The following is a 20,750-nucleotide window of genomic DNA, read 5'->3' as shown; positions in this document are numbered from 1 at the left end:
AAATAAATAACCCATCGACAAATCTTCTCTGACTTTAAACTGGTGCCTCGATCCTTCTCGGCTTTTAATTGCTTTGCTGATCTTGTTTCCAAGATCAATTCCCAGCTTCCTGTCTCCCAGGATCGAAAAGTCAAAATAGCAGGCAGTTGTTTTCCAAACCTGTCACATTTAATTAGCTTCTCCCTCTAATGTAATTCCCAGAGCTGTTGCAATCCCTCCCAAAAGTTCACAGAGCTTCTGAGCATATTTGTTAGAGCTGACAGTAAATTGACAGGTCAGAATTTTTGCAATTTCCCTCCCAACCTATATTTAAAAAAACAAAAACAAAAACTCTGGAGATGTATCAATAAGATGATATTTTAGTTTTAAATCAGTGTAGTTGTTGCAAAAGCTGACCCAAATCTCTCTCTCTCTCTCTCTCTCTTTTGGAATAATTATTATTTTGGAATACTGAATTATCAATCTTTTGAAGGGAGCAGATATTAAAAGTCTTCTTTGCAGAAAAAAGGAATACATACACAGACAGACATATATATATATATATATATAAGACACTGGCCTGCCGCAGCCTCTTTGCCCGCGCGAGGTGCCCCCGCGCCCTGTTTTGGCTTCCAGCTTGGTGCAGGAGGCTTTCCAGGCCCAAAACGGGGCATCAGGCAATGGTGAAATCCAATTTTTTTTTTACTACCGGTTCTGTGGGCGGGGCGGGGCTTGGTGGGCGTGGCAGGGGAAGGATACTGCAAAATCTCCATTCCCACCCCACTCCGGGGGAAGGTTATTGCAAAATCTCCATTCCCACCTCACTCTGGGGCTAGCCAGACGTGGTATTTGCCAGTTCTCCGAACTACTCAAAATTTCCGCTACCGGTTCTCCGAACTGCTCAAAATTTCCGCTACCGGTTCTCCGAACTACTCAAAATTTCCGCTACCGGTTCTCCGAACTGCTCAAAATTTCCGCTACAGGTTGTCCGAACTATTCAAAATTTCCGCTACCGGTTCTTCAGAACCTGTCAGAACCTGCTGGATTTCACCCCTGGCACGAGGGCACCCTCGCGCCCCGTTTTGGGCCTGGAAAGCTCCCTGAACCAACCTGGAAGTCAAAATGGGGCGCGGGGCACGTGTGTGTAGGGAATGGGGCGGCACGCATGCGTGGGGATGCGCATGCACGTCGGCAGGGTGCATGCGCGGGGGCGCTCGCATTGCATTTTGGGGGTTCGGCCAAGCGCATGTGCATTTGCGTATGCTCTTTGGGCACTCCGCACCAAAAAGGATGTAGATGTAGAAGATACCAAGGCAAGTCATGGAAGCTAAACCTTGTCAAGCCACATCTGAAACCCAAAAGGCCTCAATTCCTCCCCAATTACAGCTAGTCCTCGACCTACGACGGCAGCTGAGCTATCTCTGTTGCTAAACGAGACAGTTAAGTGAGTTTGGCCCCATTTACCACCTTTCTTGCTAGAGTTCTTAAGTGAATCACTACCGTTATTAAGTGAGTCACACGGTTGTTAAGCGAATCTGGCATCCTCCATTGACTTTGCGTGTCAGAAGGTCACAAAAGGGGATCGCATGTCTTCCCCCACTCCCACCCCCCAGGGACACTGCAACCGTCATAAATATGAGTCAGTTGGCAAGCATTCGAATTTTGATCACGTGACCATGTGGATGCCACAATGGTGGCACGAAAAACGGTCCAAAGTCACTTTTTTTCCAGTGCTGTTGAATGGTCATTATACGGAACTGTTGTAAAGCGAGGACTAAGCTATATTTTTAAATAACAGCTGCTCCCACCCACGCATTACCCATGGATGAAAAAATCACGTAAAGCAAAGCAATATTTTGCCTGAGGCTGCGCAGACAGTCCTCGACTGAACGACCATAACTGAACCCAAAATTTATGTCGCTAAGCGAGACACTTCTAAAATGAATTTTGCCCCATTTTACGACTTTTCATGCCACAGTTGTTAAGTGAATCCCTGCGGGGATTAAGCTGGATGTTGCTTGTCAGCAGGCCGCAAAAGTGGACCGCAAGACTTGCAAATGTTGTAAATGCGAGGCGCCAAGCGTCTGAATGTTGGATCACGAGACAACGGGGGTGTGAAAAATGGCCATCTGTCACTTTTTCCACTGCCGTTCTAATTTTAAACGGTCACTAAGTGAGCGGTTGTAAGTTTGAGGATTACCTGTATGAGAGAGGAAGTCCCTTTTTTTTTGATGAATAAATATTTCTTATCCGATTGTGTAAGCTCTCCTCTGGCACGCAGCACGGATCATTTGTCCTTTAACAAGACGTGACACGTTCATTACACACACGCGGCAAACAGTTGCGGGTATTTTGTAGTGCCCTTCAAATTGTGTTGTGATGAATGCAGCTCAGTAGGCTGCCACCTGTTTATAAAGCTGCCAACTGAATAAGGAGTCTTTGATGTTTAATTTTATTCACGTTGCCCAGAAAGGATTCATTCTTGGATTTCATGGATAAAACAGGGTTATATTAGATTTTTCTCGGTGTGGTGCGGTGGCCTAGAGGTGGAGCTCTCGCCTCACGATCAGGAGGCTGGGAGTTCGATCCTAGGTAGAGGCAGGTATTTCTCTCTCTGGGCACAATATGAATATATCTGCTGAACAAAACTCCTCACTCGCAACAGGAAAGGCATCCGGCCAGTAAACACTCTGCTAGCTCCATTCAGTTGCCCAGACTCCACCCCACAAGGGATTACTGGGTCATTAAAAGACAAAAAAAAAAAAAATAGAGTTTTCTCTACTCAGCATACAAGTAGTCCTCAACTTACAACAGTTCACTTAGTGACTATTTGAAGTTAAAACGGTAGGGAAAGAAGTGACTTATGATCATTTTTCACACCTTTGACTGTTGCAGAGTCCACACAGTTACATAAAATTACAGTAAAATTCATATGCTTGGCAACAGGTTCATATTTATGACCAGCGTCCCAGAGGTCACACAATCCCCTTTTTTGACCTTCTGACCAACAACGGGTGAACCCAATTCACTTAACAACCAGGTTACTAATTCGAAAAAACTGCAGCGAACTGCTTAACAAATGTGGTGAGGAAAGCTGTAAAACGGCCCAAAATTCACTTGGCAAATTTCTTCATTTAGCAACGTAAACTCTGGGCTCAATTGCGGTTTTAAGATGAGGAGTACCTGTATTGACATGGCCCAGAGGACGGCATCGTCAAACGAACAGAAAGTCAGCAAGGAATAACATTCTCCAGTTTACATGCAATTTATCATGACAATTTAAAGAAACTTGCTAGGCAACTGAAGTGCGATTGTGGTCACAATGGTGTCATTTTCATTTGCTTTACTTTATCGATGTGATAAAACCCGATAAAGAGTCGGACTGTTTAGACTGTTCAGAACATTTATCTCAAATTGATCTGACAGCAGCGCGGAAAGTGTTGATAGACCCCCAAATAAAAATAGCATCCTAGATAACTGTTAAAAACTCTGGGAAAGAAACTATAAATCGACGATGGCAACCACTTATCAAGAAAACTTGTCTAAAGTGTTCTACAGACGGCACTTACCACCAGCAAGACATAGCAAAAACGTTTAAAAATATGTCCACCAAATGTAATCAGAAAACCAGGCACATACTATCACCTGTGGTGGACATGCCCAAAAGCAAAAAAAAAAAAGGGGCGAAAATGCACATGGGGTTAGAAAATAATGTTAAGGCGGCATATAGATTTTAAGCCAGAACTATTTCTGTTAGGCATAAATACCAGAAAAATATGATCAAGGGAATGTATATTTGATATTACATGTTTTAACAGCGGCGAGAATCATATTTGCACAACATTGGAAAAGCGAGGAAACACCTACAGAAGAAGACATAATTAAAAGAAATATTGGACTGTGCAGAAATGGACAGATTGACACGGAAGTTAAAAGAAAAAGAAGCCACAGAATATTTTCTAAATTGGGATTTGTTTTATCAATGGTTGGACCACAGGGGTAGAAATTAGGAGTTTAAGAATTATTACCATGTAAACGAATGGACTCAGATAGTACACTGTTCTCATTAAGCAAATATTGTATGTAAAGACAAAACATATATGTATGTATGTATGTATGTATGTATGTATGTATGTATGTATATGTATATATGTAGGTCTTTGGTTATTCGGGTTTTCTCCCGCGTAAAATTGGAGGTTTCTTGGCAACGTTTCGACGAAGTCTCATTCGTCATCTTCAGGCTGGTGTCTTCGGCTTCGTGCTTCTAGGAGCAATGTGTGTGATCACAGCTGTTTCTTCCTTTTAACTGCCAGTGGGGGTGTGAATTGATTGGGTGGGAGCTTGGCTGTGTTCTGATTGGGCGGAGGTGTGTTCTGAGCCAAACTCTGGCTCAGATACGTAGACGACACCTTCATAATCTGGCCACATGGGAAAGAAAAACTGGACAACTTCCTCACACACCTCAACAACCTACATCTACAAACACCCACGAAAACCTCAGAAAACACACACACACACACACACACACACACACACACACACACACACACACATATATTGATTTGGCCCACCGAATCTAGGAAGGTAATTTCGTGTAAGAAGAGAAAATAAATGACTTTATTCCATATGTTTGATTCCCCAGATTTCTATTTAACTAACTTATAGCTACTTAAATAGAGACACACTTACTCATATACAGGCAGTCCTCCGACTTACGACCACAATTGAACCCAAAATGTATGTTGCCAAGCGAGACATCTGTTCAGTCAACTTTTCCCCATTTTTACGACCTTTCTTGCCATGGTTGTTAAGTGAATCACAACAGTTGTTCAGTTAGTAACAGGGTTGTTAAGTGAATCTGGTTTCCCCGTTGACTTTGGCTTTGTTGGAAGGTCGCAAAGGGGGATCACGTGACCTCCGGGATACTGAAACCGTCATAAATACGAACCAGTTGCCAAGCATATGGATTTTGATCACGTGATCGTGGGGATTATGCAACGGTTGTAAATGTGAAAAACGGTCGTAAAAAGCTTTTTTCCCACTGCCGTTGTAACTTGGAACAGTCACTAAACAAACTGTTTTAAGTCATGGAACACCTGTAGTATACAGGTAATCTTTGACCTACAACAGTTTTAGTGACTATTCAAAGTTACAAAGGCACTGCAAAAAAGTCAGTTATGAACATTTTTCATACTTACGACCACTGTAAAATCCCTACAGTCACGCGGTGAAAATTTGGACTATGCTTTTTTGAATTTTTTAAAAAAGGCACGATTTATCTTTTATTCTCTTCATTCTTTTTATTTTATTATTTTAGTCTTTTATTCAATGGCCATCAGGGAAGGATCCCAACGGAAGGAAGTTTCACATATCCTTGTTTTAAACCTTCCATTGTTGTAAAAAGTTATTTCAGTCGTTAGCTGTCATTAAACACAATTATGGCAGCTGCAATCAACCGCTCCGAATATAGAAAAGAGATGTCTGTCAAAAGGACAATGATTTCATATTAATCACCCTTGATGGAGATAGTTCTTTCTTTCTTTCTTTCTTTCTTTCTTTCTTTCTTTCTTTCTTTCTTTCTTTCTTTCTTTTTCTTTCTTTCTTTTTTTCTTTCTTTCTTTCTTTCTCTCTTTCTTCTCCTCCTCCTCCTCTTCTTTCTTTCCTCCTCCTCCCCCTTTCTTTCTTCCTTCTTTCCTTCCTTCCTCCTCCTTCTCCTCCTTTTCTCTTTCTTTCTTTCTTTCTTTCTTTTTCTCTTTCTTCATCCTCCTCCTCCTTTCTTTCTTTCTTTTCTTTTTCTTTTCTTTCTTCCTCCTCTTCCTCCTTTTCTTTCTTTCCTTCCTTCCTTCCTTCCTTCCCTTCCTTCCTTCCTCTCTCTCTCTTTCTTTCTTTCCTTGAATTATTTCAACTCTTCGGAAGGTGATCCAAATTTGGCTGCTTGGCAACTGACTCGTATTTATGACGGTTGCAGTGTCTCTCGATGTTTGTGTGTGCGCTTTGAGACCTGACAAGCAAAGTCAACGGGGAAACCAGATTCACTTAATAACCGTGTTACAGACTTAACAATTTCATTGATTCCCTTAGCAACTGTGGCACACTTTGAACTTCCACTAAATCAGGGGTGTCAAACTCGATTTCCTTGAGGGCTGCAACAGGGCTGTGCTTCACCTTGGGGGGGCCAGGGGGGGCGTGGCCAGCTCAATGCCACTTGTGTCGGGGTGATGACCTGAGTGCTTTGCCAGTGAAAAGGGGCTCCTGAGCTCCTTGCGATCGTCTCCTGCAACCCTCTTCCAGCAAAAACGGAGCTCTGGAGGGCTCTGTTTTTGCTCGCAGAGGCACTGTGGACTAGTCCTTTGCTGTTTTCAGGTGTTCTGATAAAGGCTTCCCAAGTGCATGAAGCAAACTCTTTGTCCTGACAAAAACCCCTTTTTATTAATGTCTGTGAATTCCTCTCATTCACATCCAGTGAAGTCTTTCAAGGGAGAATTTATAGACACAGACCTTATCTGGCTTGGAGAGGTGCCAGGCCGATATCTTCAAAATTTGGCAAGGAGTCACGGAGAGTCAGAACCAATTAAGTGAATTAATTGTCTCCTGCAAACTCCACTCCCCTTTCGCTCCTCTTTTATTCCCTCTGGGAGGGGCCATACATCGTCCACCTGTGGCCTTACTCCCAAGTCGACCCTTGTTCTTTAGCTGTTCCCTTCGTTTGGCAACTCTGTGCATGCGCATACTGGGAACAGGCTCCAGCTGTTCTTCTGCCTCACTGATGTCCAACTCTGAAGGCAGCTGACAACTGTCAGACGGCCCTGGCCCCATCTCTGCCTCCGACGCAGAGCCCTCATCCGAGCCTTCCCCAGACTCCAGGACTGGCCCATGTTCCTCCCCAACCTCCTCACTGTCCGAATCTGCTGCCAGATCCACTGGTGGGCCGCAACACCAGGGCAGCCCTGAGGGCCAGATCTAAGCACCCCACAGGCCGGATGCGGTCCTCAGGCCTTGAGTTTGACACCCCTGTCAAACACCTCGTGTTTGTTTGGTTTTTTTGCTTTAATTTATATGCCGCCCTTCTCCGGAGACTCAGGGTGTTAAGCAATAGCCTTCATACTTTTGTATATTTTATACAAAGTCAGCTTATTGCCCCCACAATCTGGGTCCTCGTTTTACCTACCTTTGAAAGGATGGAAGGCTGAGTCAACCTTGAGCCTGGTGGGATTTGAACTTGCAGTAATTGCCAAGCAGCAGATGTTAATAACAGTGCGTTAGTCCACTGTGCTACCAAGGCTCCTTCCTGTTTGCCTTTATTCATTTGTGTGTGTGTGTTGCAACGAGCAGCTTTTTTTTTTATCCGCATAGCTCGTTGCTATATTAGCTTTTAAGGAAATGTCTCCTTGCTATAAAGAAAATTATAATGCAGCACAACGGTTTATTAAGGAAGGGAAAGGGGGAGGCGAGCCGGTGGAAAAATTGCCAAGGGTTTTAATGAAGCGGAGAGTAGCTTTTCACATTCACGGGCACAACAAGCGTTTGGAAAAGTTAATAATATATATATATATTTAAAGTTCATATTAGGCCAGTTGCTTGGATGTAGCCATGCAACGCTTTTCAGAATACTAATTGAGGCTTGGAGAACCATTTGATCGGTTATGCGAGTCAAGAGAGCAAATTTAATCTCAGGTCAATAACGCGGACCGCGGGTAGTTCTCGATTTACAAACATTGCTTTAGCGACTGTTCAAAAGGTACAACAGCCCTGGAAAAGGTGGCTTACGATCCTTCTTCGCACCTTCTGTTGCTCCCCTCTGGGAGGAGGTTTCGAAGGATCTATAGAAGAATTATTAGATTCTGGAACAGTTCTGTTCCTTATGACATCCGTCTTCTAAACTCACAGGATTCTTGGGGTTTTTTTTGGGCCACGTGTATGCGTACATTCGAACTAGGATTATCTTTTGAGAGCTGAATGCAATGAAATTTTATTTTAATGGATGCTGATTAGTATACATTTAAAGTGGCAATAAAGTTTTATTCTGTTTTACGTTCTATTCTATAGCCTAGTCTATTCTATTCAGCATTCTATGCTATTCTGCATTCTATTCTATAAAAGGTAAAGGTAAAGGTTCCCGTCGCAGATATGTGCTAGTCGTTCCTGACTCTAGGGGGCGGTGCTCATCTCCGTTTCAAAGCTGAAGAGCCAGCGCTGTCCGAAGACGTCTCCATGGTCATGTGGCCGGCATGTCTAAACGCCAAAGGCGCACGGAACGCTGTTACTTTCCCACTAAAGGGGGTCCCTATTTTGCTACTTGCATTTTTTACGTGCTTTCGAACTGCTAGGTTGGCAGAAGCTGGGACAAGTCACGGGAGCTCACCCCGTTACGCGGCACTAGGGATTCGAACCGCTGACCTGCCGACCTTTCGATCGACAAGCTCAGCATCTTAGCCACTGAGCCACCGCATCCCATATTCTATTCTATACATCTATTCTATTCTATTCTATTCTATTCTACCCAGCATTCTATTATATTCTGCAAGTATTTTCTATTCTATATGTCTTTTCTTCACGTCTTTTCTGTACTATACTTCTATTCTATACTATAATCTACTTCTATAATTATTTCTATTTCTATAATCTACTTCTATAATTATTTCTATTTCTATAATCTATTTCTATTTCTATTTCTATTTCTATTTCTATTTCTATTTCTATTTCTATTTCTATTTCTATTTCTATTTCTATTTCTATTTCTATTTCTATTTCTATTTCTATTTCTATTTCTATTTCTATTTCTATTTCTATTTCTATTTCTATTTCTATTCCTATTCTACTCTATTCAGAAGTTGTGGCTGCTCCATCACTGGAGACTTTCAAAGAGAGACTGGCTAATCGTTTGTCTGAAATGGTACAGGAATTCCCGCTTGAGCAGAGGGTTGGACTAGAAGACCTCTGAGACTTCTTCAAACTCTATTATTCTGTGTTTTAAGAAGCTTCTTTGGTTCTTGGTTGCGAAGCAAAACATTTTCAAAGAAAAAAACAAAGAAAGATGAGTTGCCTTGGGGGGAGGGGTACCTTTGGATCAACCATGCCCTGGATTATTAAGAATCTCCATAGATGTTTTCTCTGATTTTTTTTTATAAAAAATGTTAAATTGTATGCAGCTCAGAGAATGAAAATTAAATTGTATTCTATATCATTGTCGTTGTCTTCTATGCTTGAGCATTAGTTTCTTCCTTGGGTACAAAGAAGAATTCTTCCATTAGCCATTAGAGAATGAAATTTCTACCGGAACCCGATCTCCAGAATTTGAAAAATGCTATTAGATTCCAAAATCAATTATTCACCACCATCCAACACAACGTTAAAACTAAGATCTTTGTTGTCTTATGAAAAACATGAAATACTATCCTTAACCCATCCAAAATATCTTTTTGCGTGGTTGGACAGATGACAAGGTTTCCAGTGTGAATTCTGTTATACCCTCTTTTATTTAAAAAAATGAAGATTTTAATTGCTTACACTGTAGTTCCCTGACAGGGTGAAGGCCCTGTTTCTTCTTCGTGATCAGCTGAAAATACTATGTAAGTTTAATAGCACTATGTGTGTGGAGGGGGAAACAATCACAAATTGCAATGCTTTCTATATAATATACTAGCTGATAACCCGGCATTGCCCGGGTATTTCTTTATCCCAATCCTGAAATTGCTCGAGGAGTTCCAGAGTAATGCTGGAACACACACACACACACACACAGATCTCGGGGTGCTAAGGGTGTCTCACCCCCACGGTATTTGTTTCCAGAAAGTAAGTTATCTGTGCACCAAGTTTGGTTGAAATTGCTCGAGCTGTCCCAGAGTTATGCTTGAATATACATACATACATACATATACATACATACACACACACACACACACACACACACACACACACACCAGGGAGCCATTGAGAGGGGCCTTTCTTTCTCCTACTCCCATGCCCATCATCCCTGCCCTCTCCCTTCCCCCTCCCATGCACTCCTCTTTCCCACCCTGTTTATAAATCCTGGCATTTTGCCCCAAATCCACCAGGGGGCACCTTCTGCCAAGAGAAGGGAACATCAGGCGCTTTCCCATTGGTCCACTGGAGGTTGAGTGTTACAGCTGGCTTTCCAAGAGGAAGCTGCGAAGGAACGGACATCACAAACAATTGCCGCTCTAGGACGCTGCACTCGCTCTCCTTAACGACCCAGGCGTCCCAGAGTTATGCTGAAACACACACACACCCATCAGGGAGCCATTGAGAGGGGCCTTTCCTCCCTCTACTCCCAAGCCCATCATCCCTGCCTTCTCCCTTCCCCCTCCCATGCGCTCCTCTTTCCCGCCCTGTGCGAAAGCCCTTTCTCCTTCACAATCAGCTGAAAATGCTATGGAAGTTTAATAGCACTATGTGGAGGGGGGGGGGACGCCAATCACAAATTGCAATGCTTTCTATATAACATATAATCAAAATTATCCTGCATTCAGCAAACGTTTCCTGTGCCTCTAATTAAAACTTTTGCACTGCAACGTCAGAGGCTCTATTAATTCTTCTTCGGTGTGGCCCTAACGACGACTGACTGAGGAAAAATTCATCCCACCCAAAGGTTATTTAACAATTGAAACGAGAAATAGAAAAGCAACGATGAAAGCTTCCTGCCAATAGAAAGAGATACAGGTAGTCCTTGACTTACAACCTCAATTGAGTCCAAAATTTCTGTTGCTGACTGAGTTTTGCTCTGTTTTACGACCTTTCTTGCCACAGTTGTTGAGTGAGTCACTGCAGTTGTTAAATTAATAACACAGTTGTTAAGCGAATCTGGCTTCCCCATTGATTTTGCTTCTCAGAAGGTGGCAAAAAGGGGTCGATTGTATGATCCATTCCATTCCATTCCATTCCATGTTTTCTATTGTTCTGTTCTGTTCTATTCTATTCTACATTCTATTCTATTCTAGTCCGTTCCATTCCATATTTTCCATTCCGTTCCGTTCTGTTCCATTCCTGTTGTAGCCCACCAGCGGCCTGCGCGGATCATGGCTGATCCCGACGACGAGGAGGCTGGTGTGGGGTCGCGCCAGCAGCCTGCGCAGCCTGTGCTCGCGTCGGACAGCGAGGAGGCTGGAGAGGATGTGGTGCCAGAGGCAGAAACTCAGCCAGGGCCTACAGAACCTCCAGAGGCTCCTTCAAGTGGAGAGAGTGAAGTGGAGGAGCCTCTCCTCAATGCTCGAGCACGCAGGGCTGCCAAAAGGCAGGAGTGGCTACTCAGGAGGAGGAGGTCTCCTTGAGAGTAAGGTTTGAGGATAATTGGGCACTTCCTTACCCTATTTAAGTTGCACGCAGTTAGTAATTTCTTGCTGGAAACAACGTGTAATTATTACAGAACATTTTGGAGAGTGAGTGTCTTATTGTATCTTGTTTTCTGGGCTGGTTGCCAACCTTTGCCGGACTTTGTTTATTCTTGGTATGTTATAACTTTGATAAGGACCGTTGGTGTGTTTCACAATCCTTGGGAATCCGGATTTGGGGCAGAACAGTTCCGTTCCGTTCCGTTCCGTTCCGTTCCGTTCCGTTCCGTTCCGTTCCATTCCATTCCATTCCATTCCATTCCATTCCATTCCATTCCATTCCATTCCATTCCAATCCAATAAATTTAATAGATAAATAAATAAATACTGTGGAGACTTACTTCTGAATGTTATTGTCATGACTGGTATGAAAGAACCCTACTGAAAAAGTGGCAATGACGGATTTGTTTCAACAAGAGAGCTTGTGTGCATTGTATACATGTACTGCATAGCTAAATCAATGCATTTATTTCTCTATATCTGAGTAAAACCTGCCTTAAAATTTAATCTAAGAACACCATGGAGCACCTATCAAGCTGCAGTCTTATATATATATAAAAAAAGAATGTTAATGCGGGTTTTTTTCCCCCCCTCTACAGATGATACGGAATCACAGTCATCAGGAACAATAATTCAGTAATAAAATGAAAACAATCAATCGGCTTTTAATATAATGAAAATGCTTCTTGTACCTACAGCAAACAGAGGCGGTTTACAGAGTCAGCCTCTTGCCCCCAACAATCTGGGTCCTCATTTTACCAACCTCGGAAAGACGAAAGGCTGAGTCAATCTTGAGCCGGTCAGGATTGAACTGCTGGGAGCGGGCAGAGTCAGCCTGCAATACTGTAATCTAACTACTGCGCCACCATGGCAGAGACAGCAATAGCCCTTAGACTTATATACCGCTTCACAGTGCTTTACAGCCTTCTCTAAGTGGTTTACAGAGTCAGCACATTGCCCCAACAATCTGGGGCCTCATTTGACCGACCTCGGAAGGATGGAACGCCGAGTCAACCATGATCCAGTGAGAATCGAATTGCCGGCAGCCGGCAGAAGCAGCCTGCAGTACTGCATTCTAACCACCGCGTCAACACGGCTCTTGATTTTATCTTAAAGTGTTTTTCTGAGAATTCCTTTTCTCATAAAAACACTGTAAGAACCATCCTGAAAACTAATGAAAAAAACAGCAGCGTTTCTTTCTAAAGTACACCGAAAAGCATTTCTACAATTACAAAATTAAGCCGCACCAAAAATAACTTACCTGCCCCAAGCAGCTTCCATTGTCGATTTCTTGCTAACCGGAGCGCAAGACGATTCGATGACACTTGACTTGTTCAGTTTGTAGCAAAACCCACACATTGGATCCAGCATGCAGCCGTTACAATTGCTGAAACGAAGAACGAAAAGTCATCGGAATAAATAACGCCAGCCTTTTTTTAAACAGAAGCATTAATTAAAGGAGAGTGGGAGTTAGCTGGTTTCTCAAAACGACAAGCGAGAATCTTAAGGTGCTTTTTTTCAAGAGGCAACTAGACTTTCTGATTTTTCTTGGAAAACCATTAATTAATGAATGAAAATATAACGGCCTAGCTAAAGAGGAAGTCCTGAGGAATCATATCGCAAAACGGGAGTGGCAGAAGACGAGATCCTCTCCCTGAAAATCATGAACCTCTCCCTGATTAAATCATGAGCCTCGAGCCAAGCTTCAAAAGAAATCCAGTTGTTTATTAGGAGCTTCATGTCGGCAAGTTCCCAAGTGAAGCCAGCTCTGACCCTACGTAATTTACGCCCCAGTCATGACCCCGTTTCCCCCCTTCCTCCCCAAGGTGTGTCATCAATCACATTCTCCAACGGAGCAAATTCGCGGGTTGTAGAGACCACTCCCCTCCGGCCGCTGTGGGTAACCCCGGGATACAGCCTTGAGAGAGATAAGTCTGGAATGTGCATCTGTCTTTGGCTGCCGTGCCATTTTGTTGGTTTCCCATCCCCCCCTTGCTTATGGCAACTCGAGAGCAGGCAGGGGTGTCAAGCTCGATTTCATGGAGGGCCGCATCAGGGTTATGTTTGACCTGGGGGGACTGGGGTGGCCGTGGCGGGTGTGGCCAGTTCGACGTCACTTGTGTCGGCGACGTCTCTGGTGGCCCAAGCACTCTGCCAGTGAAAACGGGCTCCCGAGCTCCGTTTTCGGTCGCGACGGCCTCCTGCAACCCTCTGCCAGTGAAAATGGAGCTCGGGAGGGCCGCATGTGGCCCTCCCGAGCTCCGTTTTCACTGGCAGAGGCATCACTGGCTGGTCTTTTGCTGTTTCCAGGGTGGCCCTGCGGGCCAGATTTAAGCATCCCCCAGGCCAGGTCCGGCCCCCAGGCCTTGAGTTTGATACCCCTGGCATAGTGGTTAAGGCACTGGGCTACAATGCAAGAGACGTTGAGTTCTAGTCCCGCCTTAGCCTTCAAAGTCGGCTGGGTGACTTTGGGCTGGTCATTCTCTTTCTTCCCACCTCACAGGGTTGTTGTTATGGGGAAAAACAAAAGGAGGAAAGTGTGTTGGCTAAATTTATTGCCTTGAGTTATTTGTAAAAATAATGAAGAATGCAATATAAATAAATAAAATTAAGATGCTACTTGTATTCTTCCTAAAATCATACTACATTTAGATTTAAATGAATCTTTGATATTACATCAAAAGCGCTGAAATCAAAACAAAGAACAACTTTATTCTAATTAATATATTAAATAATGGATTTTTAGCTTAGTCCTTTTAGCTTATTTGATAAGCGGATAAAGATAATTGCCAGAGGGGAAAAAAAATCACATATAAAAGGCAGATCCAAATGTTACTTCCCATAAGTATAGAAAACAATTACAGAGAGAAATGCCTTCCACGACAGACAACAAGTTTTAAAGATTTTTCAGAAAGCACGCTGTGGAAAAGGGGAGAAAAATCCCAAGAAAAAATAAAATTCCAATTATGAAAATGACACTTGTACTAAAATAAACATTGATGAAAGAAGGAATTGGTAGAATGCAATTAAAATTAATTGAAGCAATGGTCCCTGAACAGGATTTACATCCAAATCTTTAACAAATATCGAAAAGCAGATGCCAAATAGTGGTTTCCCCCTGCTTGTAAAATAATATTTAGCATTTCAAGCATAAAGTGCACCAACTGAATCTTCCAAGCGATATCTCTCTATATATAATGAGGTATGGGAGTTCTGGATGGTAAAACCTGCTTGCTTTCATTAATAACAAATATTTTAGCAAATATTTCTGGCTATTGTCTCCGAGCAGACAGAAGCAGAGAAAACCAAGAAGGGAATAATATGGGAATGGGATGGGAAGTTACGGGAATACATCCAGTTTTTTTTAGAAAACACCTATTGCAATCCCAAAGATGCTTTTTTAGGACTTTCTTGTTTTTTTCTTTTGAAGACGTTTCGCTTCTCATCCAAGAAGCTTCTTCAGCTCTGACTGGATGGTGGAGAATGGAAGGATTGATATTCCTTGCGGACAGCTGGTCATTTGCATCTTTTTAGCGGGTCCTTGAGGCCACTTGAGGAGGTTTTTCTGTGTCCTCAGGGTCACCTGAGTGGTGCAAATGATTCCTGTAGTCTGCAATTTTTGCCTCTGGAAATCCGTTCCTACTCCCACACCGTTCAAAGGATCTTCATCCGAAATTGTATAGCTAAAAGTCTGGAAACCCTGAGGACCAGGGGTGGGTTCTAAATTTTTTTTTACTACCGGTTCTGTGGGCATGGCTTATTTTGTGGGTGTGGCTTGGAGGTCATGTGACTAGGTGGGCGTGGCTAGCTGGTCAGTCATTTCTGGGAGGTCCTCGCACTTACGACCAGTCCTCGCACTTACGACCCGACTCATTTGCTTTTAACACTGATCAGCTGTAGGGCGGCCCTTTGAAGCCCCGCGGCAAGAGTTTAAACAGTTTTTTTTCCCCTCTAGTCATCAGCTGGGACTCAGGAGGCAGCAATAGATTGGGGGTGGGACCAAATAAAAGGTAAGAATAACGTGGGGGGGGTGGGAGGGCGGGCGGGGGGGAGAACCGGTTCAGTGACGTCATATCGTCACCGCTACCGGCTCGGCTGAACCGGACCGAACCGGGAGGAATCCACCACTGCTGAGAACACAGATAAACCTCTAAGCGGCCTCAATGACCCGCTAAAAGGATGCAAATGACCAGCTGTCCGGAAAGGAATATCAATATTTATTTTTAAAATATCAGACGCGTAAACTCTCTTTTGAGTTGAGAAAACTGGCCTGCTACCCCTCTGGCGTTTTAAATTAAATTATGAGATTTAATAAAGAGAAATGTGCTAAAAGCTAAGTTAAGTGCAATAACCCCAAAATGGCTTTTACTGCTTAGCTAATTTCAGGATTTATTACCAAGCCATCCTTCAGCTCTACGGCATGAACTTCCCAATCAAATTTTAATTACATGTTGATTAGAGCAAGGGAAAATGGCTTGAGCAGGCATTTTAAAGTTTCTTCTGAACATCTCTGGATCAAATCCTTCGGGTTTTTTTAAACCATAATTTTTTCATTATAAAATATGTTTTTAGAACTCAGAATGACAGAATTCGAAGGGACCTTGGAGGTTCAAGCAGGAAATCCTATATTAATTTTGGTGGGCGTGGCAGGGGAAGGATACTGCAAAATCTCCATTCCCTCACCTCCTGGGGGAAGGATATTGCAAAATCTCCATTTCCACCCCATTCTGGGGTCAGCCAGAGGTGGTATTTGCCGGTTCTCCGAATTACTCAAAATTTCCGCTACAGGTTTTCCAGAACCTGTTAGAACCTGCTGGATTTCACCCCTGCTTCTCTCCTTGATTAGTTTCCATCCGTTGCTCCTTGTCGTGGACTGTTGCTATTATGTCACCCTTAGTCCTTTTCATCAAAGGCACCTCAGAGGTCTTCTAGTCCAACCTCCTATACAAACAGACCTATACCATTGATTGATTGATTGATTTGTTTGTTTGTTTGTTTGTCATATTTCTATGCCGCTCACTCTCCGAGGACTCTGGGCGGCTTACACCAAAGACAGTACACTAAATAGCATATTGCCCCCTAACAATCTGGGTCCTCATTTTACCCACCTCGGAAGGATAGAAGGCTGAGTCAACCTTGAGCCGGTGAGATTTGATCCGCTGATCTGCTGAACTAGCAGTCAGCTGAAGTAGCTGCAGTACTGCACTCTAACCACTGCGCCACCTCGGCTCATTGAGACAAATGGCTGTCCTGTCACTTTTTGAAAGCCTCCAGTGATGGAGCGTTTACAACTTCTGGAGGCAAGTCGTTCTTACTAATGAATTGCTTTCACCGTTAGGAAATTTCTCCTTAGTTCTAAGGTTGCTTCTCTCCTTGATTAGTTTCCATCCATTGTTTCTTGTCTTGCCTTTTGGAAAATAAGTTCACCTTCAATTCCTTGTGACAGCCCCTCAAATACTAAAATACTGCTAATGTCAGCGCTCCAAACTATGATTTCCCCAGCGCTAACATGAATGAGTGGGAAAAAAAAAATGAAAGAGGAAGAACCTGTTAGAAGTAGTAGCTTGGCTTTTCACCCAGTTCTTTTCCCCGGCAGATAACGTCACCTAGGTGATGGGGGGAGGGGGGAATTCCTGTGACTTGAAGTAGCTGAGATGAAAGATGGACTTGGAAGATGGCCAATGAGACACTGAGATTTGAGGAACGGAAAGGGAGGGGTTTGGGATCAGAGGATCAGTTTCGGCTGCAAATGAGTTCAGGACTAGATCATTATTCTTCAATAAATAAGAGATTTCATCAAAGACTTTGTGTTTGAAAATGAAATTTATTTGAGATAACATCGGAACTTGACAGCTAACATATCCCACCCCCGGTCCTTACTTTCTCTAATTTTTTTTCTGTGAAAAAAATGACTCAGGACCGTTTTCATACTCACAACCAATTCAAGCATCCCCATTGTTTGTGGAATCAAAATTGATTTGTACTCATGACGGTTGTAGTATCTCGGGGTTATACAAACCCCTTTTGAGACCTTCTGACAAGCAAAGTCAGTGGGGAAATCAGATTCATTTCACACGATCCGGTTACTAACTTAAACAACGGCAGTGATCCACTTAATAAGTATATCAAAAAAAAAAAAAAAAAAAGTCGTAAAATGGGGCAACGTTCACTTAACAATGGCCTTGCTTAACCACAGAAATGCTGGGCTCGCTTGTGGTCGTACGTTGACGACTACCTATATCAGGGATGTCAAACTCGATTTCATTGAGGGCCGCATCAGGGTTGTGTTTGACCTTGGGGAGGTGGGGTTGGGGAGTGGCCGGAGGGGGGGGCATCACCAGCTCGACGTCACTCGTGCCCGCAAAAATGGGCTCCCAAGTTCCGTTTTAGGCTGCGACAGCCTCCTGCAACCATCTGCGAGTGAAAACAGAATTGGGAGGGCTGTCCCCACAGCCACAGGTGGACAGTGACGAGGAAGATAAGTGCTGTCTGGACCCTCGGCAGAGGCGCAGGGAGAAGCGTGCACAGCAGAGGGGAAGGCGTGCCAGAGATTAGCTGAGTCACTGGACCACACCCCACAGGGTATAAATGTGGGTGTGGTGGCCGGTTCAGTTTGTGACGAGCAAAAACTGGAAATACTCCATGATCTCTGCGTTACTGGACTTTGCCTGCTTTATCGGACTGCATTTGGATTAATCCTTGTATTATTGACTCTGCCTGTTTTATTGGAATGCTTGCAGTCTAATCTTTGTTTTGTGTGAGTAAAGTCTGAATTGGCAGCTAGCCACTGGGTTGCTGCCAGCTTTATCTTCAAAGAGTTTTGTCGTGTGGCTTATAACTCCGGCCCATCTGTGGGGGTGCGTGTGGGGTATGGGGACAGAACACCAAGCTCCATTTTTACCGGCAGAGGCCTCACGGGCCAGTCCTTCACTGTTGGCAGGGCGGCCCCGTGGGCCAGATCTAAGCACCCCGCGAGCCAGATCTGGCCCCCCAGCCCTTGGGTTTGACACCCCAACCTATATTCTCTTCTATCAATTGGATGAATCTTATATAAAATTAAAAAAATAAAATAAAGTAAGGTACCCAGAAGCATCCCATGTTTCTCTCCTTCTGTGAGAAATTCCTTAGTAAGACCGCATTGATTCAACGACGACTCATTTATATCATGGAGATGCTATATCAAAATTATTATATCAAATTCAAGTGCGTCTCATAATGAAAGGGTCAAAAAGCAGCAGAAAAGCAACCCAACAAAAAAAAAAAAAAATGGACGATTAAAAAAATTTAGTTGGATAGCAATTCATAAGTCTTTACAGGCTTGTATTCATGCCAATCCAGAATGTTTATAAAACGGCATACAATTCAAGCTAATTTCAGCACATTTTAACAACTACCATCTACATATGGACCAGGGGTGAAATGCTACCGGTTCGCACCGGTTCAGGAGAACCGGTAGTAAAAAAAAATGCTACCAGTTTGTCTGAACTGGTATTTCCAACGATCAGCTGTGCTATTTCCTGCTAGAAAGCAGGAAATCCTGCTTTCTAGCTAATATAAATCGTGCGGCACAGCTGTTCCACCCCCCTCACTGTTCTACTTACCTTAAGCCTCCTTTTTCAATGCTGCACATGGGCGTGAAGCCTGTGTTTGGCAAGTACTGTGCATGCGCGCGCAGCGAACCGGTGTCACTTCTGAGGATTTCACCACTGGTATGTACCAATTTTTCCTATAATGTGTTACATTATCAATAAATTGTACAGCCCTATTAGTAATACCAAGGCTTAATTCCATCCGATGAAGAATAATGAGCCTAGCATAGTTGGGAATACAAGCATTATTTCTGTCCCTTTCAACTTCGTTAATGGATGGCAAACTAAAATCATATTTACGTTATGTTGCCAGATGATGTTATGGATGTAATTTTGAACAATTCTTGCTCACCCATTAAGTTTCCCAGGCTTAATTTCTGTGTTGATTTGCTCCATAATTGGAGTTAAAGCAACTTTTTAATCATCTGCAGATGATGTTTGTAATTAAAGAGTTCACATCTAAGAGATTCCTGCAATTTGCCCTTAAAACAGCCTACGTTGGAACAAAACGCAGGCATGAAATTGCTTTCCTAAATTGTGCGACCAACTTATCACCTGGTTGCTGATTCTGTTTTCGAGCTTAATTTAGTAATACTGGAGAGCAATCATGTACCGCCGGGACACAAGATGCACGACGTGAGAATCATATACTAAGCTTCCTTTAAAGAAATATCATGGAATTTTGTAGACTACATTCGTTTATCATCATCATCTTTTAATGACCCCATCAATGGTGGGATTCAGCCGGTTCGGAACAGTTCGGGAAAACCGGTGCACGATGATCAGCTGTCCTTCGCATGCACGGCAGGGACGAAAACCAGTCCGCGCATGCGCATTGTCTTTTGTCTTTGTCTTGTCTTTTATTAGATTTATATACCGCCCTACTCCCCAAGGACTCAGGGCGGTGAACAGGCACAAAATAAAATACATAAATACAAAAGTTAAAAGATATAATTAAAACCAGATTAAATAATTTAGCCCAAGACAATTGGCCAGCTGATTGTCGGGCGCGCATGTGTACCAGAACCCGGAAGTTAGTCTTTTCCGAAGAGCGATCCCTTCGCGCATGCAGCAGTGCCCAAAACCGGCCTGTGCATGTGTGCCAGCAGCTGATCATGGAGCATGCATGCACGCTGGTACCCGGAAGTTCGGTTTTTCCAGAGTGCGGCCCCGATGAGTGCACGCGTGTAACGTTTCCGTGTGACCTTTTCAGCACTCAGGGCCAAAAAGGTTCACCATCAGTGCCTTAGTCTTTCTTTTCTCTAGACTGGCCGTACCCAGTCTAGAGTCCATACCCTGCAAACCGTTCTTCGTATGTTTTTTGTCTCTGGGCCCATTATCATCTTGTTAAAAAGTCTCGTAATAGAAATCAGAAGCAACAAAAAATATTGCCTTTGGGGATGTTACAAACATTATCATAACACTTGGGAAAACAAAGCAGCTGCAACTTAATACCAACGTATACCAATGACTGCATCTCTAACGATCCATCTGTTAAATTACTGAAGTTCGCAGATGACACAACAGTGATCGGTCTCATTCGAGACAATGATGAATCCGCATACAGACGGGAGGTTGAACAACTAGCCTCGTGGTGCGACCGGAACAATCTGGAACTGAACACATTGAAAACCGTAGAAATGGTGGTGGACTTTAGGAGAAACTCTCCCATACTTCCACCTCTCACAATACTAGACAACCCAGTGTCAACAGTAGAGACCTTCAAATTTCTAGGTTCTACCATATCGCAAGATCTAAAATGGACACCTAACATCAAAAACGTCATCAAAAAAGCACAACAAAGAACGTTCTTTCTGCGCCAACTCAGGAAGCT

General features: G+C 43.4%; 1 protein-coding gene across 1 annotated transcript in view; it reads right to left on the bottom strand.

Moving 5' to 3' along the window:
• The window catches only part of SLC2A13 (solute carrier family 2 member 13), a 100,249-nt gene that overhangs the window by 11,554 nt on the left and 67,945 nt on the right, over positions 1 to 20,750 (bottom strand). Inside the window, exon 7 of the mRNA XM_034419076.2 lies at positions 12,589 to 12,714. Coding sequence (XP_034274967.1) covers positions 12,589 to 12,714 — 126 coding nt within the window. The remainder of the gene's footprint in view (positions 1 to 12,588; positions 12,715 to 20,750) is intronic.

Source organism: Pantherophis guttatus, chromosome 7, assembly GCF_059756535.1.
Source record: "Pantherophis guttatus breed Tessera chromosome 7, ASM5975653v1, whole genome shotgun sequence".
Lineage (NCBI taxonomy): Eukaryota > Metazoa > Chordata > Lepidosauria > Squamata > Colubridae > Pantherophis > Pantherophis guttatus.
The sequence above is the reverse complement of the archived record's forward strand: the minus strand, read 5'-3'. Positions and strand labels throughout refer to the sequence as shown.